This window comes from Arabidopsis thaliana, chromosome 5 (assembly GCF_000001735.4).
Source record: "Arabidopsis thaliana chromosome 5, partial sequence".
In the NCBI taxonomy this organism is placed as follows: Eukaryota; Viridiplantae; Streptophyta; class Magnoliopsida; order Brassicales; family Brassicaceae; genus Arabidopsis; species Arabidopsis thaliana.
In genome coordinates, this window is record NC_003076.8 from 20,562,684 (window position 1) to 20,579,703 (window position 17,020).

General features: G+C 35.8%; 6 protein-coding genes, 2 long non-coding RNA genes and 1 other non-coding gene across 9 annotated transcripts; 3 read left to right on the top strand and 6 right to left on the bottom strand.

The window, feature by feature from the left end:
- Positions 1 to 895: 895 nt before the first annotated feature.
- Positions 896 to 1,101, bottom strand: AT5G07665. The gene has a single exon (NR_143020.1). It is a non-coding gene; the product is annotated as an other RNA (long non-coding RNA).
- On the top strand, positions 935 to 1,417 carry AT5G07695. The gene is made up of 2 exons (NR_143021.1): positions 935 to 1,236; positions 1,337 to 1,417. It is a non-coding gene; the product is annotated as an other RNA (long non-coding RNA).
- Positions 1,418 to 2,864: 1,447 nt separating this feature from the next.
- Positions 2,865 to 3,808, bottom strand: AT5G00630. Its single transcript, NR_144203.1, has 2 exons — positions 3,734 to 3,808; positions 2,865 to 3,503 (listed from the first exon to the last, which is right to left on the bottom strand). It is a non-coding gene; the product is annotated as an uncharacterized misc_RNA (transcript).
- An 894-nt stretch (positions 3,809 to 4,702) lies between these two features.
- On the bottom strand, positions 4,703 to 5,392 carry AT5G50510 (Molecular chaperone Hsp40/DnaJ family protein; the record flags this gene model as incomplete). The annotated part of the gene is made up of 1 exon (NM_124433.1): positions 4,703 to 5,392. The coding sequence occupies one exon, from the start codon at positions 5,390 to 5,392 to the stop codon at positions 4,703 to 4,705; it is 690 nt and encodes a 229-aa protein (NP_568729.1).
- Positions 5,393 to 6,849: 1,457 nt separating this feature from the next.
- On the bottom strand, positions 6,850 to 8,973 carry AT5G50520 (Major facilitator superfamily protein). Its single transcript, NM_124434.4, has 3 exons — positions 8,563 to 8,973; positions 7,552 to 8,366; positions 6,850 to 7,462 (listed from the first exon to the last, which is right to left on the bottom strand). Exons 1-3 carry the CDS (start codon positions 8,902 to 8,904, stop codon positions 6,997 to 6,999), a joined length of 1,623 nt encoding a protein of 540 aa, NP_568730.1. The 5' UTR covers positions 8,905 to 8,973; the 3' UTR covers positions 6,850 to 6,996.
- A 24-nt stretch (positions 8,974 to 8,997) lies between these two features.
- Positions 8,998 to 12,567, bottom strand: AT5G50530 (CBS / octicosapeptide/Phox/Bemp1 (PB1) domains-containing protein). Its single transcript, NM_124440.3, has 15 exons — positions 12,358 to 12,567; positions 12,088 to 12,272; positions 11,798 to 11,978; positions 11,578 to 11,710; positions 11,336 to 11,506; positions 11,160 to 11,238; positions 10,928 to 11,041; positions 10,737 to 10,803; positions 10,473 to 10,578; positions 10,324 to 10,382; positions 10,065 to 10,174; positions 9,868 to 9,986; positions 9,690 to 9,775; positions 9,519 to 9,608; positions 8,998 to 9,372 (listed from the first exon to the last, which is right to left on the bottom strand). Exons 2-15 carry the CDS (start codon positions 12,237 to 12,239, stop codon positions 9,193 to 9,195), a joined length of 1,647 nt encoding a protein of 548 aa, NP_568736.1. The 5' UTR covers positions 12,240 to 12,272; positions 12,358 to 12,567; the 3' UTR covers positions 8,998 to 9,192.
- Positions 11,894 to 12,855, bottom strand: AT5G50540 (uncharacterized protein). The gene has a single exon (NM_124441.4). The coding sequence runs from the start codon at positions 12,756 to 12,758 to the stop codon at positions 12,417 to 12,419; it is 342 nt and encodes a 113-aa protein (NP_568737.1). The 5' UTR covers positions 12,759 to 12,855; the 3' UTR covers positions 11,894 to 12,416.
- A 1,194-nt stretch (positions 12,856 to 14,049) lies between these two features.
- Positions 14,050 to 16,420, top strand: AT5G50550 (Transducin/WD40 repeat-like superfamily protein). The gene is made up of 9 exons (NM_124442.4): positions 14,050 to 14,438; positions 14,517 to 14,750; positions 14,840 to 14,931; positions 15,004 to 15,100; positions 15,185 to 15,260; positions 15,349 to 15,472; positions 15,551 to 15,667; positions 15,783 to 15,850; positions 15,945 to 16,420. Exons 1-9 carry the CDS (start codon positions 14,187 to 14,189, stop codon positions 16,034 to 16,036), a joined length of 1,152 nt encoding a protein of 383 aa, NP_568738.1. The 5' UTR covers positions 14,050 to 14,186; the 3' UTR covers positions 16,037 to 16,420.
- On the top strand, positions 16,344 to 16,950 carry AT5G50560 (transmembrane protein, putative (DUF 3339)). The gene has a single exon (NM_124443.4). The coding sequence runs from the start codon at positions 16,550 to 16,552 to the stop codon at positions 16,751 to 16,753; it is 204 nt and encodes a 67-aa protein (NP_568739.1). The 5' UTR covers positions 16,344 to 16,549; the 3' UTR covers positions 16,754 to 16,950.
- The last annotated feature ends 70 nt before the right edge of the window (positions 16,951 to 17,020 follow it).

The window sequence follows — 17,020 nt, forward strand, 5'->3', positions numbered from 1 at the left end:
TAAAAAATATCTACCTTAATGATAGAGTTTTGTAACAACAACAAAAAATCAGTTATGACAATTAAGGTCAGAAAACGTTTTTGACATTGTTGTGAGAATCAAAATCTCATAAATTTTCGTTAAGGTGAGATCACCTCATGAATATATATACGTTGAGCTTGGGCTATGTAAGTCAAGTCATTGTCTTCTCCTTCTCTTCATAAGATCACAAACATCAAAATTCCTCTCTTCTCTCTTCTTCTTTTGTTTGGGTCTGAGAGTGTAACACAAGACTAGTATTCGTTCGGCTTTTGATTTTGAGTGTTGCCAATGAAAAGAGATAACAATTTTCTCATGCGACTCTAATCGTCATTAAACCCTCGCACTACGAGGAGATGTTTGAGTTATAAAGGAGAGATCATCAAAGCTCTCGACTCTGTTAAGCACCGTCAATCTCCGTTCCTCAATCATCTTTTTGGTATTGTTGAATTTCATTACCTGTTCTATATTAGTTGCTTTAAGTATTAGGTAGTGTCTATGTTAAAATATTCGTCGTACAAAATCTAGTGGTGGGAATTAACAAAAAAAAATAAAAAATCTAGTTGTGGGTTTTATTTTTCTATTTTTGTTCAACCATTATCTATCTTCTAAAATAGTTATGGTCTACTCTCAAAGAACAAGGTTGCGTATAATGTAAACATGGTTTTTTTGATGACTAAATGTAACATTTATACAAAAAAAAATATTTGGAGAAATTGTTTCAGCATTGTTACAAAATTAGAACTTATATTGTTGCAATTTTAGGAATTTTAATTTTCCAATCAATTTGTCTATTTTGAAAGATCTTGTGGCACTATTTTGACGAAGATAAGATGGAAAAGGATGATCAATAGCGGAAAGAAAGAGCAAAAGGAAGAGCAAAATGGAAATGGATGACCTTCTGGATCATTTTCACCTCCTTTACCTATAAGCAACTGAAAAGCAACTTGATGTGAGAACCTGAATAGTTCTTTCCTTGGGTATGTCCTTAGATTTTGATGGCGACGGTGGTATGCATTGGTCCATAAGGTTGTCTCTCAAGAACCTTTCAAGTTGAGTATATATTGGCTTAGTGGTGAGAAAAATGGATATGTGGGTTTATTGAAGAAGTAGATTGATTCAGGGTATTACAGGATGAGTGGATGCTTCTCAATTGGGAAACATATAAGCAACGACTCTCTCAACTCGTTCTCACATAGAGTTGATGTGGACAATAGGTAACAAAGGATAATGCACATATATCCTAAAAAATGCAATATTTTGGCTCTTTATGCAAACTGGTCACTATCTTGGAATATTTCAACTTCTTTAGAAGAAATGAACAAGTATGAAATGGTAGAAGTGCTTCAAGATTTTGAGGAAGAGTGAGCTGTGACGGTTGTGCCGCTTGTTAAACTCATGGGATTTACAACTTACAACTTTATTTTTAAGTCACAATCGTCAAACATTCTTTTTCATTGAAATCTTGAGGCACTTCATACTTGTCCACAACTTCTTGGGGAGTTAAAATATCATGTGACCAATTTGCATAAAGAGCCAAAATATTGCCTTTTGTCGCTTATATGTGCATCAATCCTTTCTCACATATTGTTCACAAGGCACTATGTGAGAATGAGTTGAGAGAATCATTGTTGCTATGTTTCCTAATTGAGAAGCATCCACTCGTCTTGTAATACCCTAAATCAATCCACTTCTTCATTGAACCCACATATCCATTTTTCTTGCCATTAAGCCAACAAATGCACATCTTGAACGGTTCTTGAGAGACAAACTTATGGACCAGTGCATACCACTGTGGCATTCCATAATCATCATAAGTAGCCCAAACTTGGTTTTCTCTCAACAAAGCTTGAGTCTGATCCTTGTCGAAGTCTTAGACATCTGGAAGACTCGAAACACTCATAACCACCACATTTTATTCATCTTTTTTGATCAATGCAGGATGAATATCCAAATAGATGCAAAGATCAAATGGTTATGTTATGTGTGCTCATTATCGCAAGCCCTTTGGAGCAATTGAGTACTTGCTCCATGGATAATCCTTTTTAATCGATAGAATTATGCTAAGCAGCAACAAATCACGAGACTGAGTCAGTTTCCGAGCTATGATATAACTAAAGAGTTGTCACCAGAAGAGTCGTCGGTATGAATATAATCTACTCGGTAGTCACTAGAGGAGTCACTAATCAGGGCTAAATATGAATGTATCTCGAAGCAGGGCTATATGATTGGAATGAGAGTTTGATCATATGTTATATCATTTTGAAATTCTTATCATCATTTATGTCAAAGTTTTTATGTGATTTGCAATGAGAAGTGGAGCTTATAAGATATTGTTCCTCTATTTTGTTCTGAGAGATGTAAAGACTTATTAAATAGAGAGCAATCATGTCGTAACTCCAGTTTAAAACTGTTACATATCCTGCTAAGAAGACTCGACAGTTTCTTGCTCACCAGGAAATAGGGTTTCAGATAACGAAAACAAACCAAGTACAATTCACAAAATTTATTTCTTAATTTTTATTTTTATTTTGACTTACACTTTCATTTTAGTAGACTTTATCTTGTTTCCTAAGTCTCGTAGGTCTTTGCTTCCTTCTAGGTCTTGATAAAGGATTTTCTTCCTTTTAGGTTCTGTTGAAACCCTAGAACCTTTTTTTTTTCAAAAAGGTTTTAACACTAGAACCTTGTTTACAGCTTTCTTCTCTTTTATTATTCACCAGCTATTGATTTGATATAAACGAGGCTAAGAAAGAGAAAAAAAGAGAGACAATTAATGTTCAATGTATCGTTTACATGAAAGAAAGAGAAATATAGAAACGCCTAGTTAAAATGAATCGGTTCTACAAACTGATATTTTGTTATTATTATTATTTTCAAACTGAGCTTTTGTATTTTGACTGAAGGAAAAACATAACTGGCAAATATAAAAATTATTCTTCTGAGAAGAGAGCCTCGGAGGTGTTGTTTCCTTATTTCTTGGGTACTAATTCATCATCATTATCATCCTCAGATGGTCGCAGCTTATGGTCATTATGCCGTTCTTGTAGCATAATGTATAAATAATAGATGCAAATTAAAGACCACATGATTATTTGTGTTCATTGTTGCAAGCCATTTGAAGCTTTTGAAGTGTGTCTAGCTCCATCGATGGCTCGTGTTACTCCTGTGAACAATGAATTAGCATGAAGTCCATGAAACAACACTAGTCATCAATGGAGCCGGATACTCAAAAGCTTGAAAACTTCCAACATGGAACACACATAACGCTGTGATCTTTGCATATATTGGATATTCACACTTCATGCTAAAGCGCGGAATAGTGCCCACATGCTGAGACGATCTGATGATCTTAATGATGATGATGATGAGAAGTTAGTACCCAAGTGATCATGAAACACCTCCGAGATTCTTCTCAAGCTTAGGGTCGTTTTCGATCGCTGTTAAAATAGTACACAATATCTTTTGGTCTCTTAGTTTTGATCCTGCAAAAGAAAAAGATTGATAATCAGAAAGTAGAAAGTGGGAAAACTTTTCATCAAACGCTTTAGTATGATTTAATTTCTTATGCCCGAGGCACAGGCTAGAGACCAAAAAAAAGTACTCTAAAATCTGATATATATCCCAACGAAATACAGAAAAGAAGCCTCCTAAATAATAAAATCAAAGTAAATAACACGAGCCATATATCAAAGGTGGTTTCTGTAAACCATACCTTTGCCTTGAGAGTGAAGAAGCAGTTTCAGACTTGTGGGTGATTAATATGAGAAAGAACAATTTTATCTTTTTCTTCTTTAACGTTAAAGTGAAAACTTCAAGAGATAAAATTTATAGGATGATAAGTACATGTGGTAGTGAGGATTAATAGAACATGCATAAAACTATTTATGGTAAATATTCCATTCCTTTGTATATTCACAAATTTTATATTCTCTGTATTCCCTCAGTCAAAATATTCGTTTCTGATTTCATTTGATTTCCATATACAAAATCGCTGTTTGTAGAAATGAATCTTTTCTAAATGGCGTTTTCATTAATTTATTTCTTTGTTTCAAGAAAAATATAGTTTGAACAAAGACTTTTTTTCTTCTTAATCTCTAAAAGGTAACCAAAGAATTTCTACTCTAAACGAACCCTACTGGATATTGAGAATCTTGAAAACCTTTTTTTTTTTTTTTTTTTTTTTTGTAAATATGATATTTTAAATTTTGTCAAAAAAACAAAACAATTATTGTGCTGGATTTTTTTTTTCTTCTCAGTTATTCTTAAATGTTCATTTCTGTCCGTGTATAGTTTGATGGCAAGTACGAGAAACTGTACAAATCAGCATCTGGAACAATCATAAACCACCACTTTAGGCACATCGTTAAACCTGGAATTCAGCTCAATATGTTTGTTTCAAAGGAAACGATAGGGACCTGCTTCTTGTACGTTTGGGAGTATTCAATAGAACTCTAAGAACAAGGAAAGAGATAAACTCTCTTTTATTAAAACTCAAAAATGAATGACAAAGCAACAAAGCTAATGGAGGAAAATCCAAATAAAAAATGCAAATGTAAAAACAAAAAAAATCCAAATTTAAAATAAAACCAAAACCAATTTTAAATTAAACACCAAACGGTCCAAAACCAGCAAGTAGCCGTTTGCTTTAAGCGCCTCTTTCTTGAAGATGTTGCTGTATCTATCACTCCTCCATGACCTTATTATCAGTTTCCTCAGCAGCACCAACATTATTGTGCGGAGAAGAACAAACAAACGTTTCAAGACTCAGTTTGATCACACTCGTAGCCTTTCGAGCCAATGCACTTCGAAGCCTATTTGGAGAAATATCGTGTCTAATCTCTGCGTCTTCGCTCATTCTTGTTAACTTAGAAACATGAAGTAGATTTGTTGGTGGAGGTTCCTTTTGTTTGCTTCCTTCACAACTAATCCTGCTTAGTTGGTTTATTGGACCAGAAACTCTCCGTGAAGGTAAAAGTTCGCGTCTCTCGAGAAAATATTTCGAGGCATCAGTGAGTATCTTCAGTGCCTCTTTAACACCACTACCAACAGATTCGTCACGGTCAAGGGAAATGTCAATAGCTAATGTGCTATAACGATTAAAGATTGTTATAAAATCTGCGGTTCGCTCGACCGCTAAAACATCATACCAATCAACTTCACCATTGACTTGCTTCTGGAAACCCATGCACACGTCAAGAAGTGCATTGAGACGGCGAAGACCACCAAGTGCAGGATTAATTTGTTTTGCCTTGAGAGCAAACTCTTTGGCTCCAGCAAAATCACCCGCTTTATATTTTTCCACTGCGATGGCTTTCGCTCGTTTAGCTTCTTCTCGAATGATTTCCTTTCTTGATTCGTCCATGTGCATCATTTCTTCGTCAAAAGGTCCTTTTATGTCTCTTAGTTTAGATCATGCAAAAGAAAGAGATTGATCAGAAAATAAAACAACCCAAAATTGAACATTGCTGAAAGCAGAAAGTGAGAAAACTTTTGCCCCAAGTTATCCATAGAGATAAAAATAATTCCAATATCTATGAAAACATAAATGGTGGAAATAGGTATCTAGATAGATGTTCTTTGCATCAAAGTTCGATAATATTAATTTTGAAATTTAAGAACCAAAGATATTGACTCCCTTAAGATCAAATCTTGAAGTCTTAGGTAAGGAATCCATCAAAATTGTTATAAGAAATATCTACTCCTAAACAAACAACTCATGCCAAATTTAGGAAAACGGCAATAATGAATAGACATTTTGCGGCCGAAAGTTTGTAACAAACTTAAATCCGAATTGAGTTTTCCCGCGTAAATCCGTTGGAAAACAAAGCCAAAACTCTTACGAAAATAAACAACATGGTAAACTTTAGAAAACAGATTCAGGAATCTAGAACAGGCTTGTTGCTAGAGATCGTAGAGACCACTGGATTAAGATGAAACTTAACAAACATTTGCAAACACAAAGATGCTGATATAATCTATTGAAAACACAAACCATTAACACCATCAATCAAACAAACTTTACCATTCACTAATCTCAGAAAAATGGTTTTAACATAAATCAAAGCAAAATCACTTATCTCTTTCTTATACAACACTACACACCAAACCAATTGATAGCCAAAAAGAAGTCCATAAATTTTTTATAATTTAGGGATTATAAAATCCTAAAAGTTGAGAACCCATTTGTCAAAGCAAATTTGATTAATGACAGAAACTCTAGAAAAGATAAGACAAGGACTAGGAAAAAAAATTCAAATAAAAGCACCGCAAGGTTCTATACCTTGTGAGTGATTTAGACGAAGAATTAAATTTTCTTAGCTTCTCTTATCTTCGTTTTGAATTAACGTTTAAGTAAAGATAAAAACACTCTCAACACCTTTAAGATGATGAACATGTAGTAAAGATTAGTAAACAAATACGACTCTTAAGGTAAAAAATATTAATTTTATATTTTCCAGTTATGTTTTTAATTCAGTCAAAGCACTCATCAGTTCCCAATTTCATATTATGTCCATACACAAAATCTCAAAACGAAGGAGAAGAGAATAGAACAAGAACGATACCTAGGTTTCTCCCCACAATCAAACTGAAGCATCCAAATTTCATAAGTTCAAAAACCATAAAGTGATACGTATTTGACAAGAATTTCGTACATGCATATAAATGACATTTTATGGTAAAACATTTCCCCTATTTCAGTGTTCCATTTCAATACTCAAAATCTATAGTTGGTATTTGTAGAAATTAATCAAATATAGTTGGTTTTTTAATTTTTCTTTCAAGAATTTTTTTTATATCTATTAAAATTATGTTTATGTAATGTAAGTTATCTAACTCTTTTAGGGCAATTATTTTTTTAATGTTACATTTAAATACTTGTGAACACCAATTAAAGATTTTGAGTATGGAATTCAAAATTGCTTACATATATCTTCCAAAGACCAAATGAAAATTGCTTACACAATTACACTATCTTCAAGTCTTTGAGACTCGGTGATGAAGCCTCAAGTAAAACTTCCTCGTCCTATAAACCACACTCAAACTCAAAACCATAGCCATTAGACACAACATGGACATGAGACTGCACGTGACTGAATAACACACCGAGCCCGTGCAGACGAGCGACTCAGTCTCTGTGGTGGGTCCGGCTTGCTTTCTGGCGTAGTAGTCATAGATGTTACTAGCGATCACACCTGAGAACACAAATGACCCAATAGGCAAAGCTGTAATCTGGAAATTGTAAAGAGAACCGAAGCTCTTCAGGCCAAAAATGTCAGAGACTGAAGCAGGAGCAATCGCCCAATGAGCGCCATAACCCATTCCTATCACAATGGTCACTACGTAGATCTTCCCTGGCCAATCTATGGCATAGTAGATGAGCCCCAAAGACATTATCGCCTGAACCACAGACATTGCCAACGTTCTTGGAAGTGAGAGTTTCCTTTTGAAGAGGCAGAAAGAGATGAATCTGTCAGTAAAAAACACAGATGCTTCTTAAAAGCGAAAGTGAAATGGTTAAGGGTTTTGTACCTTATGATTAGCTCAGAGAAGTAGCCACCAGCAACACGGCCGAGAAAATTGGAGATGCTGATCAGTGAGACAAATATTTTGGTGTTGCTGTACCCGAGGGAATAACAAATCTGACCAAGATTGTCTATAATCGTGATTCCCGAACCTACACCTAGAACCAGAGACATAAATATAAGCCAGAAGTCAGCTTGTCCCAAAGCTTGTAACAAGGTGAAATCTTCTCCTATACACGGCGCTCTTTTCTTTTCCGGCGGTCTGTCACTTCTCTCAATTAAAGTTCTAGCCTCATGCTGATCCACATTGGAAGTTCCTTCTTCAGGCTTCACTGAGGTGACATTATTACCCGAGATGAAAACCGATGAAAAAGGGACAAGAACTGGAACAACCATGAAAATGACAAGGATGGCTCCAGAGGTTGTGATAATCGTTTGAGTCATATCAAAAACACTCTGAAGTACCAACAATCCTAGTAAATATACCGCAAGGACAACACAGAAACCGTAAATAGCCAGGAATCTTAAATCATCAGATCGCAAGTTCGTTCTGCAACTTCTTTCCACGGGTCTAACAATAAATAGTAGAGCAAGAACCACGACTGGTGGTCCAAGAGCAACCATGAGAATAACCGAAGAATCATGAGAAGGGTTGAACATCAAATAAACCTGAGTCAAGATTGCTCCACTCAAGCCAGAAAACCCTTTCAGGATTCCCACCACAGGACCTCGGCTTTCTGGGAAGTTATGAATGCATGACACAAGCGACGCTGTATTGTAGTATGTTTCCCCATTTGTTCCCACGAATATAGCAACAAACAACTACATGAACAAATAAACCAGAATCAAGCAGGATCACACTCATATGTAAGCTTTAACATCTTTTTTTTTTTTTTTTTTTGAATATCTGGAAGTTCAAGCCAAAATTAGAGAATCGTACAAATAATCAAAAGCAAAGCACAATTACTAACGAAATCGCAAATGTGTAAGCAATTTTGATTTGTAAAATTCATCTCACCATCCAGAGAGGCAAATTAGGCAATTGGCCAGTGACGACGAGCCAAACAACACCGTAGCCGAAAAGGTTCTGAGTTGCACCGACGAGTAGAACCACCCAGGAAGGTGAGACTTCAGATAAAGCACCGGAGACGAATCCGATGGCGTCACCGAGGTTTTTAGCTACGCCGAGAAGAGCGATCTGTTTCTGATTGTAGCCAAGGGAAGTCTTGATTGCCGGAGACATAGAGCCGCCGAATAGATAGCCAACGCCGGCGACGGATTGGACCCACATGGCGCAGACGAAAACTAGCCATCGGTCGTTGACTAGGAGCTCTAGTTTGTGACGCCACAAAGTCATCATAGTCAAACGCTCTCAAAACTTTCTATTTCTTTTTTTTTTTCGTTGATTCATATGATTACTTATTTTGTAATTTTCAGTTTCAAAGAAAAGTTTGGACAACACCGTAAATACAAATAAAATGTTTACTTATTTATATACAATTCATGTGTAAGGTTGAGAAACAAATAAGCAACAAGATAAAAAAAAAAAAAAAACACGAATCAATGAAGAGGTATACACTTCACAAGCTTAGGTTTAAAAATTGGTTTGCAAAAGCATTCACTTTTGTATCTCCCCAAAATGAATCTGTTAGTTTGAGTTGCGCTTAAGGTACACCAAAACTCCAAGTCCAGCAGCAAGAGCAGCCCCGGCTGCAACCGTTTTGTAAGCGGCTGCCCATGAGTTTGACTGGTCGTAGTCCATATCCTCTGAACTTAGACCTCTCCTGTGCCCTCTTTCTTCTGTGTAGTCCAAATGCAATTTTAAACCCTGCACCATTTGGAATCCCCAACCCAAATATACTCTTCTTTAGCCCAAAATCCACATTAACCAAAACGAGACCGCGGATTTAAGGTATCATTTCATCCTAGTTCTTTACACTAATTGACAATAAGTATGGATGTACAATTTATTACCTTCCAGCCTATTGATTTTGCATGTTCTACAGCAGCTCCAAGATCATTATCTGATGCTAAAACAACTTTGTCATTGTCTTCATCTTCGTACTACACAACACAAAATATGTCAACAAAAGAAGAAAATTTTTCCTATCTTCTCGTTTAATAAGTTTTCGAATAAATATGTACCATTATCTGAGGCAAGTTATCAGGCTCAATGTCATCCCCCATTCTTTGTAGGATTGCTGTTATCAGAGTTGTCAAACTCTGTGTTTCTGTTATTGAAAAGTAAAAACAAAAGGTTAATGGACTAAGCAGCATTGGCATAATAGGTGTCCTGTTTCTCAAGAGTTATGATTTAACGTACCACACATAAATCTATGCATTCGTCCCTTTTTATCTTGGAGTTTAAAAGCAAATGTGTTGGGATATGAAAATGATTTTGTTACTTCTATCTCCGAAGATAATTTCATCGACTCTTCTTCACTGAAAAATCATATGATCCAGTTTAAGAAACCACCTTATGGTCAAAACTAAATGGTTCAAAGGAATATGAGTAGAAACCTCCTCGTTTCATCGCCATCTTCGTTAGGAGACAAAGCCATAGCAGAGTCCCAAAACTTTTGCATCATTGAGTTTGCTGTCTCATTGTTTATTCCAGCCGTACTTCCAGCCTTGTCAAAAGGAAATAAAGAGTTTATAGCAAAACAAGAATAGTATGCAACAAATATATCATGTTCTTTCTTCTCTCGGATTGTTTATCGATCTTGTCTCATGTTTTCGACTTCAACTAGAAGAGAATAATAGAAGAAAAAAAGTGTACCGTAGTAACAGCAGCATGAGTTATGTGGATCACATCAATAACAGCGACAACATCTCCATCTGTATGTAATCATCAACATTAGACAAGTGTTGAAATAACAATGCTTCATACTTTATAGCTCAAAGTCAGTTTTGAGGACATTTTGTTACCTTTATCCAATACAGGAAGATGCAGAAATTTGCCATTATGCATGATATGTAAGGCTTCAACAATTGCCATATCAACTGTTGCAGATTCTGGATTCGGTGTCATAACCTATAGAATAATGGGATTGAAAAGAAACAACAAAGACGAAAAATGAGTACTCATATAAATCTAAGAGTTGAAAAGAATAATTTCAACCAGATTCAAAACTAACGAGCATAAGCATACATACATATATAGCGAAAACACGAACTTAACGAAAACTTTACCTTCTCCACAGTAGTTGTCTCTTGAGGAAGGTTTTGGGATATCACCCGCATCAAGATGTCCTTTGAGCTAACAAAAATCACAATTTAAGATCAAAGTTCCACTAGAAAAGATTAAAACATGATATTGTAGAGAAAAAATTTCAGAACCATAGAAACGAAAAAGAAGACAAGGGGCCAAATATGACACTTACGTTAGAATCCCAACTAATTTGTTCTCCACCATCACCATGGCTGCGCTAGACTGATATTCCACCATCTTCATGGTTACTCCTAACACAGTCTCATCCAATCCAACCTTTAAAACCCTGTACGTTTTCATTCCAAATTTACTCGTTAAGCTTTGCATTATTTCTCTCAATAAAACAAGTATAAGATCAAAATGATTTCAAATATGATAATAAATATAGAGGAGATATTACCTACTTTGTATTCTCCGGAATTATAGTTGAAAGTGAAGGCTTGAATATTCGTTCTCTAAGTGTCTCCATAAAAGTGTTTGGTCCTATCGTATATCCAACAAAAACGCCATCAGAGGCATGCAAGAAGACATTTGTGATGGATTCAAATGGAGATACTCAATTCCATATTTTTAAACATACCAGCAATAGATGTTCCCCAGTTCTTTTCAACGCCTTCAACAGCCGCAGCAATAGCCTTACCCTTCTCAACTGATCTTTCCATGCGGGCAATAGCATCATACAAACACTTTGCAATATCGAGAAGCGCGATAACTTCTCCATTCTCCACCACCGGCAAATGTCTAAACTTGCCTGCATATCCACTAGTCAGCTCAAGTACCAAGACCAACAAAGAACTTATAAAAGAACAAGAAATAACAAACCTTGAACCATCTTTTGAAGAGCTTCAACAGCAATAGTATCAGACAAAACAAAAACAGGGTTCTTGGTCATAACTTTAGATACAGGTGTTTCTTCAAGGTTAAGTTGTTTAGCAATCACTTTTGTTGCTATATCCTTAAAAAAAACAAAAGAGATAAAAAAAAAAACATAAGTGAAAAGTCCAGTTTGCATTTAGAATCCTGTTCATGAAAACATGTATACCCTATCTGTTAGGATCCCACAAAGTAATGCATTAGAATCAGTCAGCAATAACGCATCAACACGACGAGCAGCCATTCTTCGACAAGCTTCAAATAAAGTTGTGCTATCTGGTACAGTAAGAGCCTTACACAACCTTAGTCTCTTTACCGTTCTCTCACCACTCCTTTCCCCACTCAAGCTTCTACACCAAGAAACAACATGCAAACATTTACTTCCAATCTCATATATTTTGAAACATGTATCATTCCTCAGAAAAATGAAGAATTGGAAGAGAATGGGGTGATGATTACATGGAAGAACGAGAAGATGTGAGAGATCTTCGTGGGAGGAGATCAGAGCCACCACCACCACCACCTTCGTTTTCTGAAGCTTTTTTCCTTCCTTGAAATGAATGACCGGAGAAGGAGAGACTTTTCCTCGACGGACCACCTTGGTTAGCCATTTTCAACTATTCCGATCTCCTCCTTCAAATTCTCTGAAACACTTTAATAAAAAAAATCATCAGATTTTGATTTTTTTTTTTTTTTTTGCAGCAAATGCATATTCGAATTGGAACTTACCAAATAATCTTTCTCTTTCGGAAAATTTTTGATATCAATTCACAGAATAAAAGAGAAATTCAAAACTGGGAATTTCGAATCTTCACTTCGATAATGATCGACGATTTCGAATCGCCTAGTTGGGGCACGATCGATAATGCAGTTCGAAGGAATTGGAATTTTTTTTGTTTCTGGGAATCAATCGAAAGAAATTTTGGAAGAGAAAGACGAAAGGAGAGGGAAAGCAAAGGGCCAGAGGAGATAATAATTAATTGAATAATTAAAAAAAAAAAAAAAAAAAAGAATCCGTGGTGGAACTTTTCTTCATTTTGCCAATCTGTTAACCACGAAAATACAGATTTGCCCTTGGTATCCGATCGGGCTGTGAGTATCACGCTACGCGGGAACGACGACGCTGACATTGTTAATGAGGTTATTTATTTAAATCCGGAAACTAATAATCAGTCCCATTCTTTATGAATTCAAGAGCACATGTGCCAATTTGGTTCAAGAGCTACGATAAGTAATTGTTTTTAACAATGTTATTTCTTAATTATCTATGATCTATATTCACTGTGATAACAAGATGATAAAAATGACGTGAATGCAAGATATATTAATACAAAGCTTTTTTTAAAAACAATTTACTCATTTACAAAGATAATGATAACATTCTGAGTTACCATAACACATTAAAAACAGAGATATCTGAAATGGTAAGTTTTTTCCATGTCTCAATAAAATATATATTTTCAAATTTTTCTATAAAAACTATTAATTTGATATTATGTTTTATGTTTCTTGCATTTCTGTCTATCATGCCAGTAATACTTGTTAATGGTTCGTAAAGAGTTGGAATGAGATGATATAGTTTCATCCCCTCTTATAATTCAAGAGTAATCAGTGATTAGTATTAAGTATCTTCTTTGTCATGAAACACCAACTCCGATGCTCCCTTGGTATAGAAACTTCAAGGGAAGTATGAATACACAGTAACTGGTATGTACGATGTGAATGACAAAGATAATAGTATTCGCATCACCGAGTTGTATGTCTAAGTTAAGGTTCTTGGAGAGATTGGAAAAACGTAGTGTTATTAAGGCAGAATCAATGCTTTTGCATCATAAACTATCATAGATTTTTTGTATGTTTTTTCTATTTATGCGTTTATTTTTCAGGACTACAAAAATGACGGTAATAATATGTCAATTGACATAAAGTTGTCTTTAACTGAAGAGCAGATGGAGCATTTTTTGAATAACTATAACAAAAATCCAAGAGGATTTCTTGGTATTTTGAGACTATCCATACCTTAAAGAACCAACAACATGTGTTTGCTTAATTAGTGGTCAACACCTATATCACTAATTAAGAAAAAAAAGCTTACAGTTCTTGTTATATTACACTTTCAAATGTTTTGTGGTCTTTTTGTTTAAACATTTCACTAGTCTTTTTTCGAAAAACATGCAAATTAAATAACCGTTTATAATATATTATCTCCGCATTTTGAACAAGATTTGTTCCAATGGTAAGATAACGATACCATTGTTAATATTTTTGTCCAACAAAATTATGCGATTATCAAGGGTCTCTCATAGTTAATTTTAATGGTTTTGTTGGTTACAAAAATAGTAGTAGAAATTGGACTTTAGTATATAAACAAACTCATAGTACAGTATTATTCTAAATCTTTAATCCAGTACATCTCCAAAGTGAATTTCGAATTATTTGGTTCTGTGTGAATAAATAAACTGGGCTTTATTGGGCTTAAGGCCCATCTCCGTTGTCGTCTTCAAGGTCACGCTTACAGACTTGGCTCCGCCGCTCCGGCATTGAGCTCCGTCGAGAGAATGGCGAGTAATCAACAACCACCGTCGAATCTACAGACCTACGGTGTACCAATTTACGCCGTCGACTGGATTCTAGAGGAAGCTGTCAGATCCAAAATCACTAAGGATCAGGATGATGATGATGATGATGGATCGTCGTCGTCGTCGTACATCGTTTTATCCGGCGGAGGAGGAGAAGGACGAAGTGGAATACCTAATGTCATCTTAATCTGTCGTGTTGATCTCCACACCAATTCTCTCTCTGAACAACCTGTAAGTGCGAATAACAAAGCTCCTTCTCTTATGATGAATCATTCACAATTCTCTGAACATTCTCAATGTTTTTCGCAGATTGGTAGGCGTGTGATTGGCACTGATCTACCTTATCGTATGGCTATTCATCCTCGTCAAGGTGGTCTTATTTGTGCATTGCCTAACAGTTGCAGACTGTTTGATTGGGAAAACATTATAGAGGATGATAATGAGGAAGAGTCAGAGAAAGTTGTTAAAGAGTTAAAAGATGTTGGACAACAGTTGTCTCTCTCGTTTAATCAGGATGGGACTGTTCTAGCTACTGGTGCAGAGGTAGGAAGGATCTTATATTCATTCTCTTGAGAAAGAAATAAACTTTGGTGGTGGTTCTTCTTATGTGTTTGGTTTTTGATGCAGTGCAGGATGGGACTTTGAGGGTTTTTGAATGGCCAAGCATGAAGACTTTACTTAATGAGTCTAAGACACATGCATCAGTTAAAAGCCTAACTTTCAGGTGAGAAAGGGATCATCTTTGGAGAAATGATTGTAAATAAATTTCTTGATAGTGATATTTTTCTGTTTGCAGCGAAAGTGGTAAGTTTCTTGTATCTCTTGGAGCTCCACTTTGTCGGGTTTGGGATGTGAATGCTTCTGCTGCTATTGCCAGTCTATCAAAAGAGAAGGTCTGTTGGGTTTTGCTCTTTACTAGTTTCTCTTAACTTTATTGTTGTATTGGATCTGATGAGAGTTTGAATACTGAAATGCAGGACGAGATGTTTGCCTCGTGTAGATTCTCTGTAGACAATTCAGGCAGTGAAGTTCTTTATGTTGCTGCAAACACTCGTAACTCATATTTATTCTCACAGTGCAAGAACATAAGAACCCTTTTTGTCTCAGCCAACAATTGAGAGATTTGATTTGTTTTGTGTAGAACGTGGTGGGAGTATTATAACATGGGATACAACATCATGGAGAAGAAGAAGTTCAAAGCTTATTAAAAGAAACAACTCTATATCTGCCTTTAATGTCTCAGCTGATGGGAAGCTTCTTGCAGTGTAAGTTTATCTTTCTTCTCACTTATGGGGCCAAACAGAAATACTATATTTTGTTTTCATGTTTTTTTCTTAATGCAGAGGAACCCTCGAAGGAGATGTTTTAATAATTGATTCGACAAAGATGCAAACTAACCAAATCGTCAAGAAAGCTCATCTCGGTTTGGTCACCGCACTGACTTTCTCCCCTGATTCAAGGTTTTTTCTCTACTCCTTTACCGATTCAATGATGCCAAACAAACAAACAGATACGAATCTGAAGGAAGAAAAGATGAAACCATTCAAAAGTGTTACTTTGGGTTTGGTTTTGCAGGTGCTTAGTGTCAGTATCTTTTGACTCAAGGGCAAGGCTAACCGTGATCAAACAAAAGGGTGAAAAACGTATGTACATTTACGGTTTCTCCTATTATCTTTCCATTTCAAGAACAGGGTCTCCATAACCTAATACTCTGGTTTTTCTACGATGAAATTGCAGGTCGAGTATATCTGTGGGTGGCGGCATTGTTGTTTGTGTTGGTATACGTGGTTTTGTATTATTTGATGGTGGCAATGGGGATCATACATTAGACATACGTAAAGAAAGCCTCTAAGTAAATCCACACGACAATACATGGAATGGCTTGAAGAAACCAACATACAGATTTATACCCTCGTTAAGTTTTCTTAGACTTTGTGTTTTGAGTAGGTCGTAGAGATTCTTCACAGAAACTTTCATGCTTTTATTAGTTTACATCATATATTCATATTCTCGTTTCTATCTTTTAGTATTACCACAATGAAAGTTTGAACTTCTTTTAGTCAACGAGACCCAATGATTAAGACATTAAGTGATTAGAAAATGAGAGAGACCACCCAACCATCGTCTAACGAATCTCTCGGGACATTGACCAAAGACATCAACCACAGTTTGACCACGACACTTCTGACGTGTAACACCATGTATTAAGCCATTTCACCAACCATATCACAAGGGTTTCAATATCATCAACGCAAGTAATATAACTTAACTATCTCTCCTCTCTTTTCTTAAGATAACTTCTCTCTCTCTATTCGTTGGTATAAAAAAAGAAGACTAGGAAAATGACGGAGTGGCTTCCGGTGGTGGTCGCGACGGTGTTGTTTGTGGTGCTGAGCCCGGGATTGTTGTTTCAGGTTCCGGGAAACAACAACTTTGTAGACTTCGGGAAGATGGAAACGAGCGGATACTCAATCCTTCTCCACGCCTTCCTTTACTTTGGCCTTGTCACTGTCTTCACCGTCGTCATCCACTTTCCGGGCACTTAATTCTATGTAATCTTTACTTACAAAAACTTTTTCTTCCTATCTATGCTTTTACCTTTTCTATATTATCAGTTATACCATGTTTCCCGTGTTCACCTAATTATTATGCTAATGTTTTGTTACTTTTACGTTATAATGATATCAAACTTGCGATGCGTAAGAAACTTGTTTCGAATTAGTAATGACAAAATGGATAGTTGACTAGTTATACATTTTTGTTACGTTATTAGTATGTTGGAGTATATTAATGTTACAAATGTTATAAAAAGT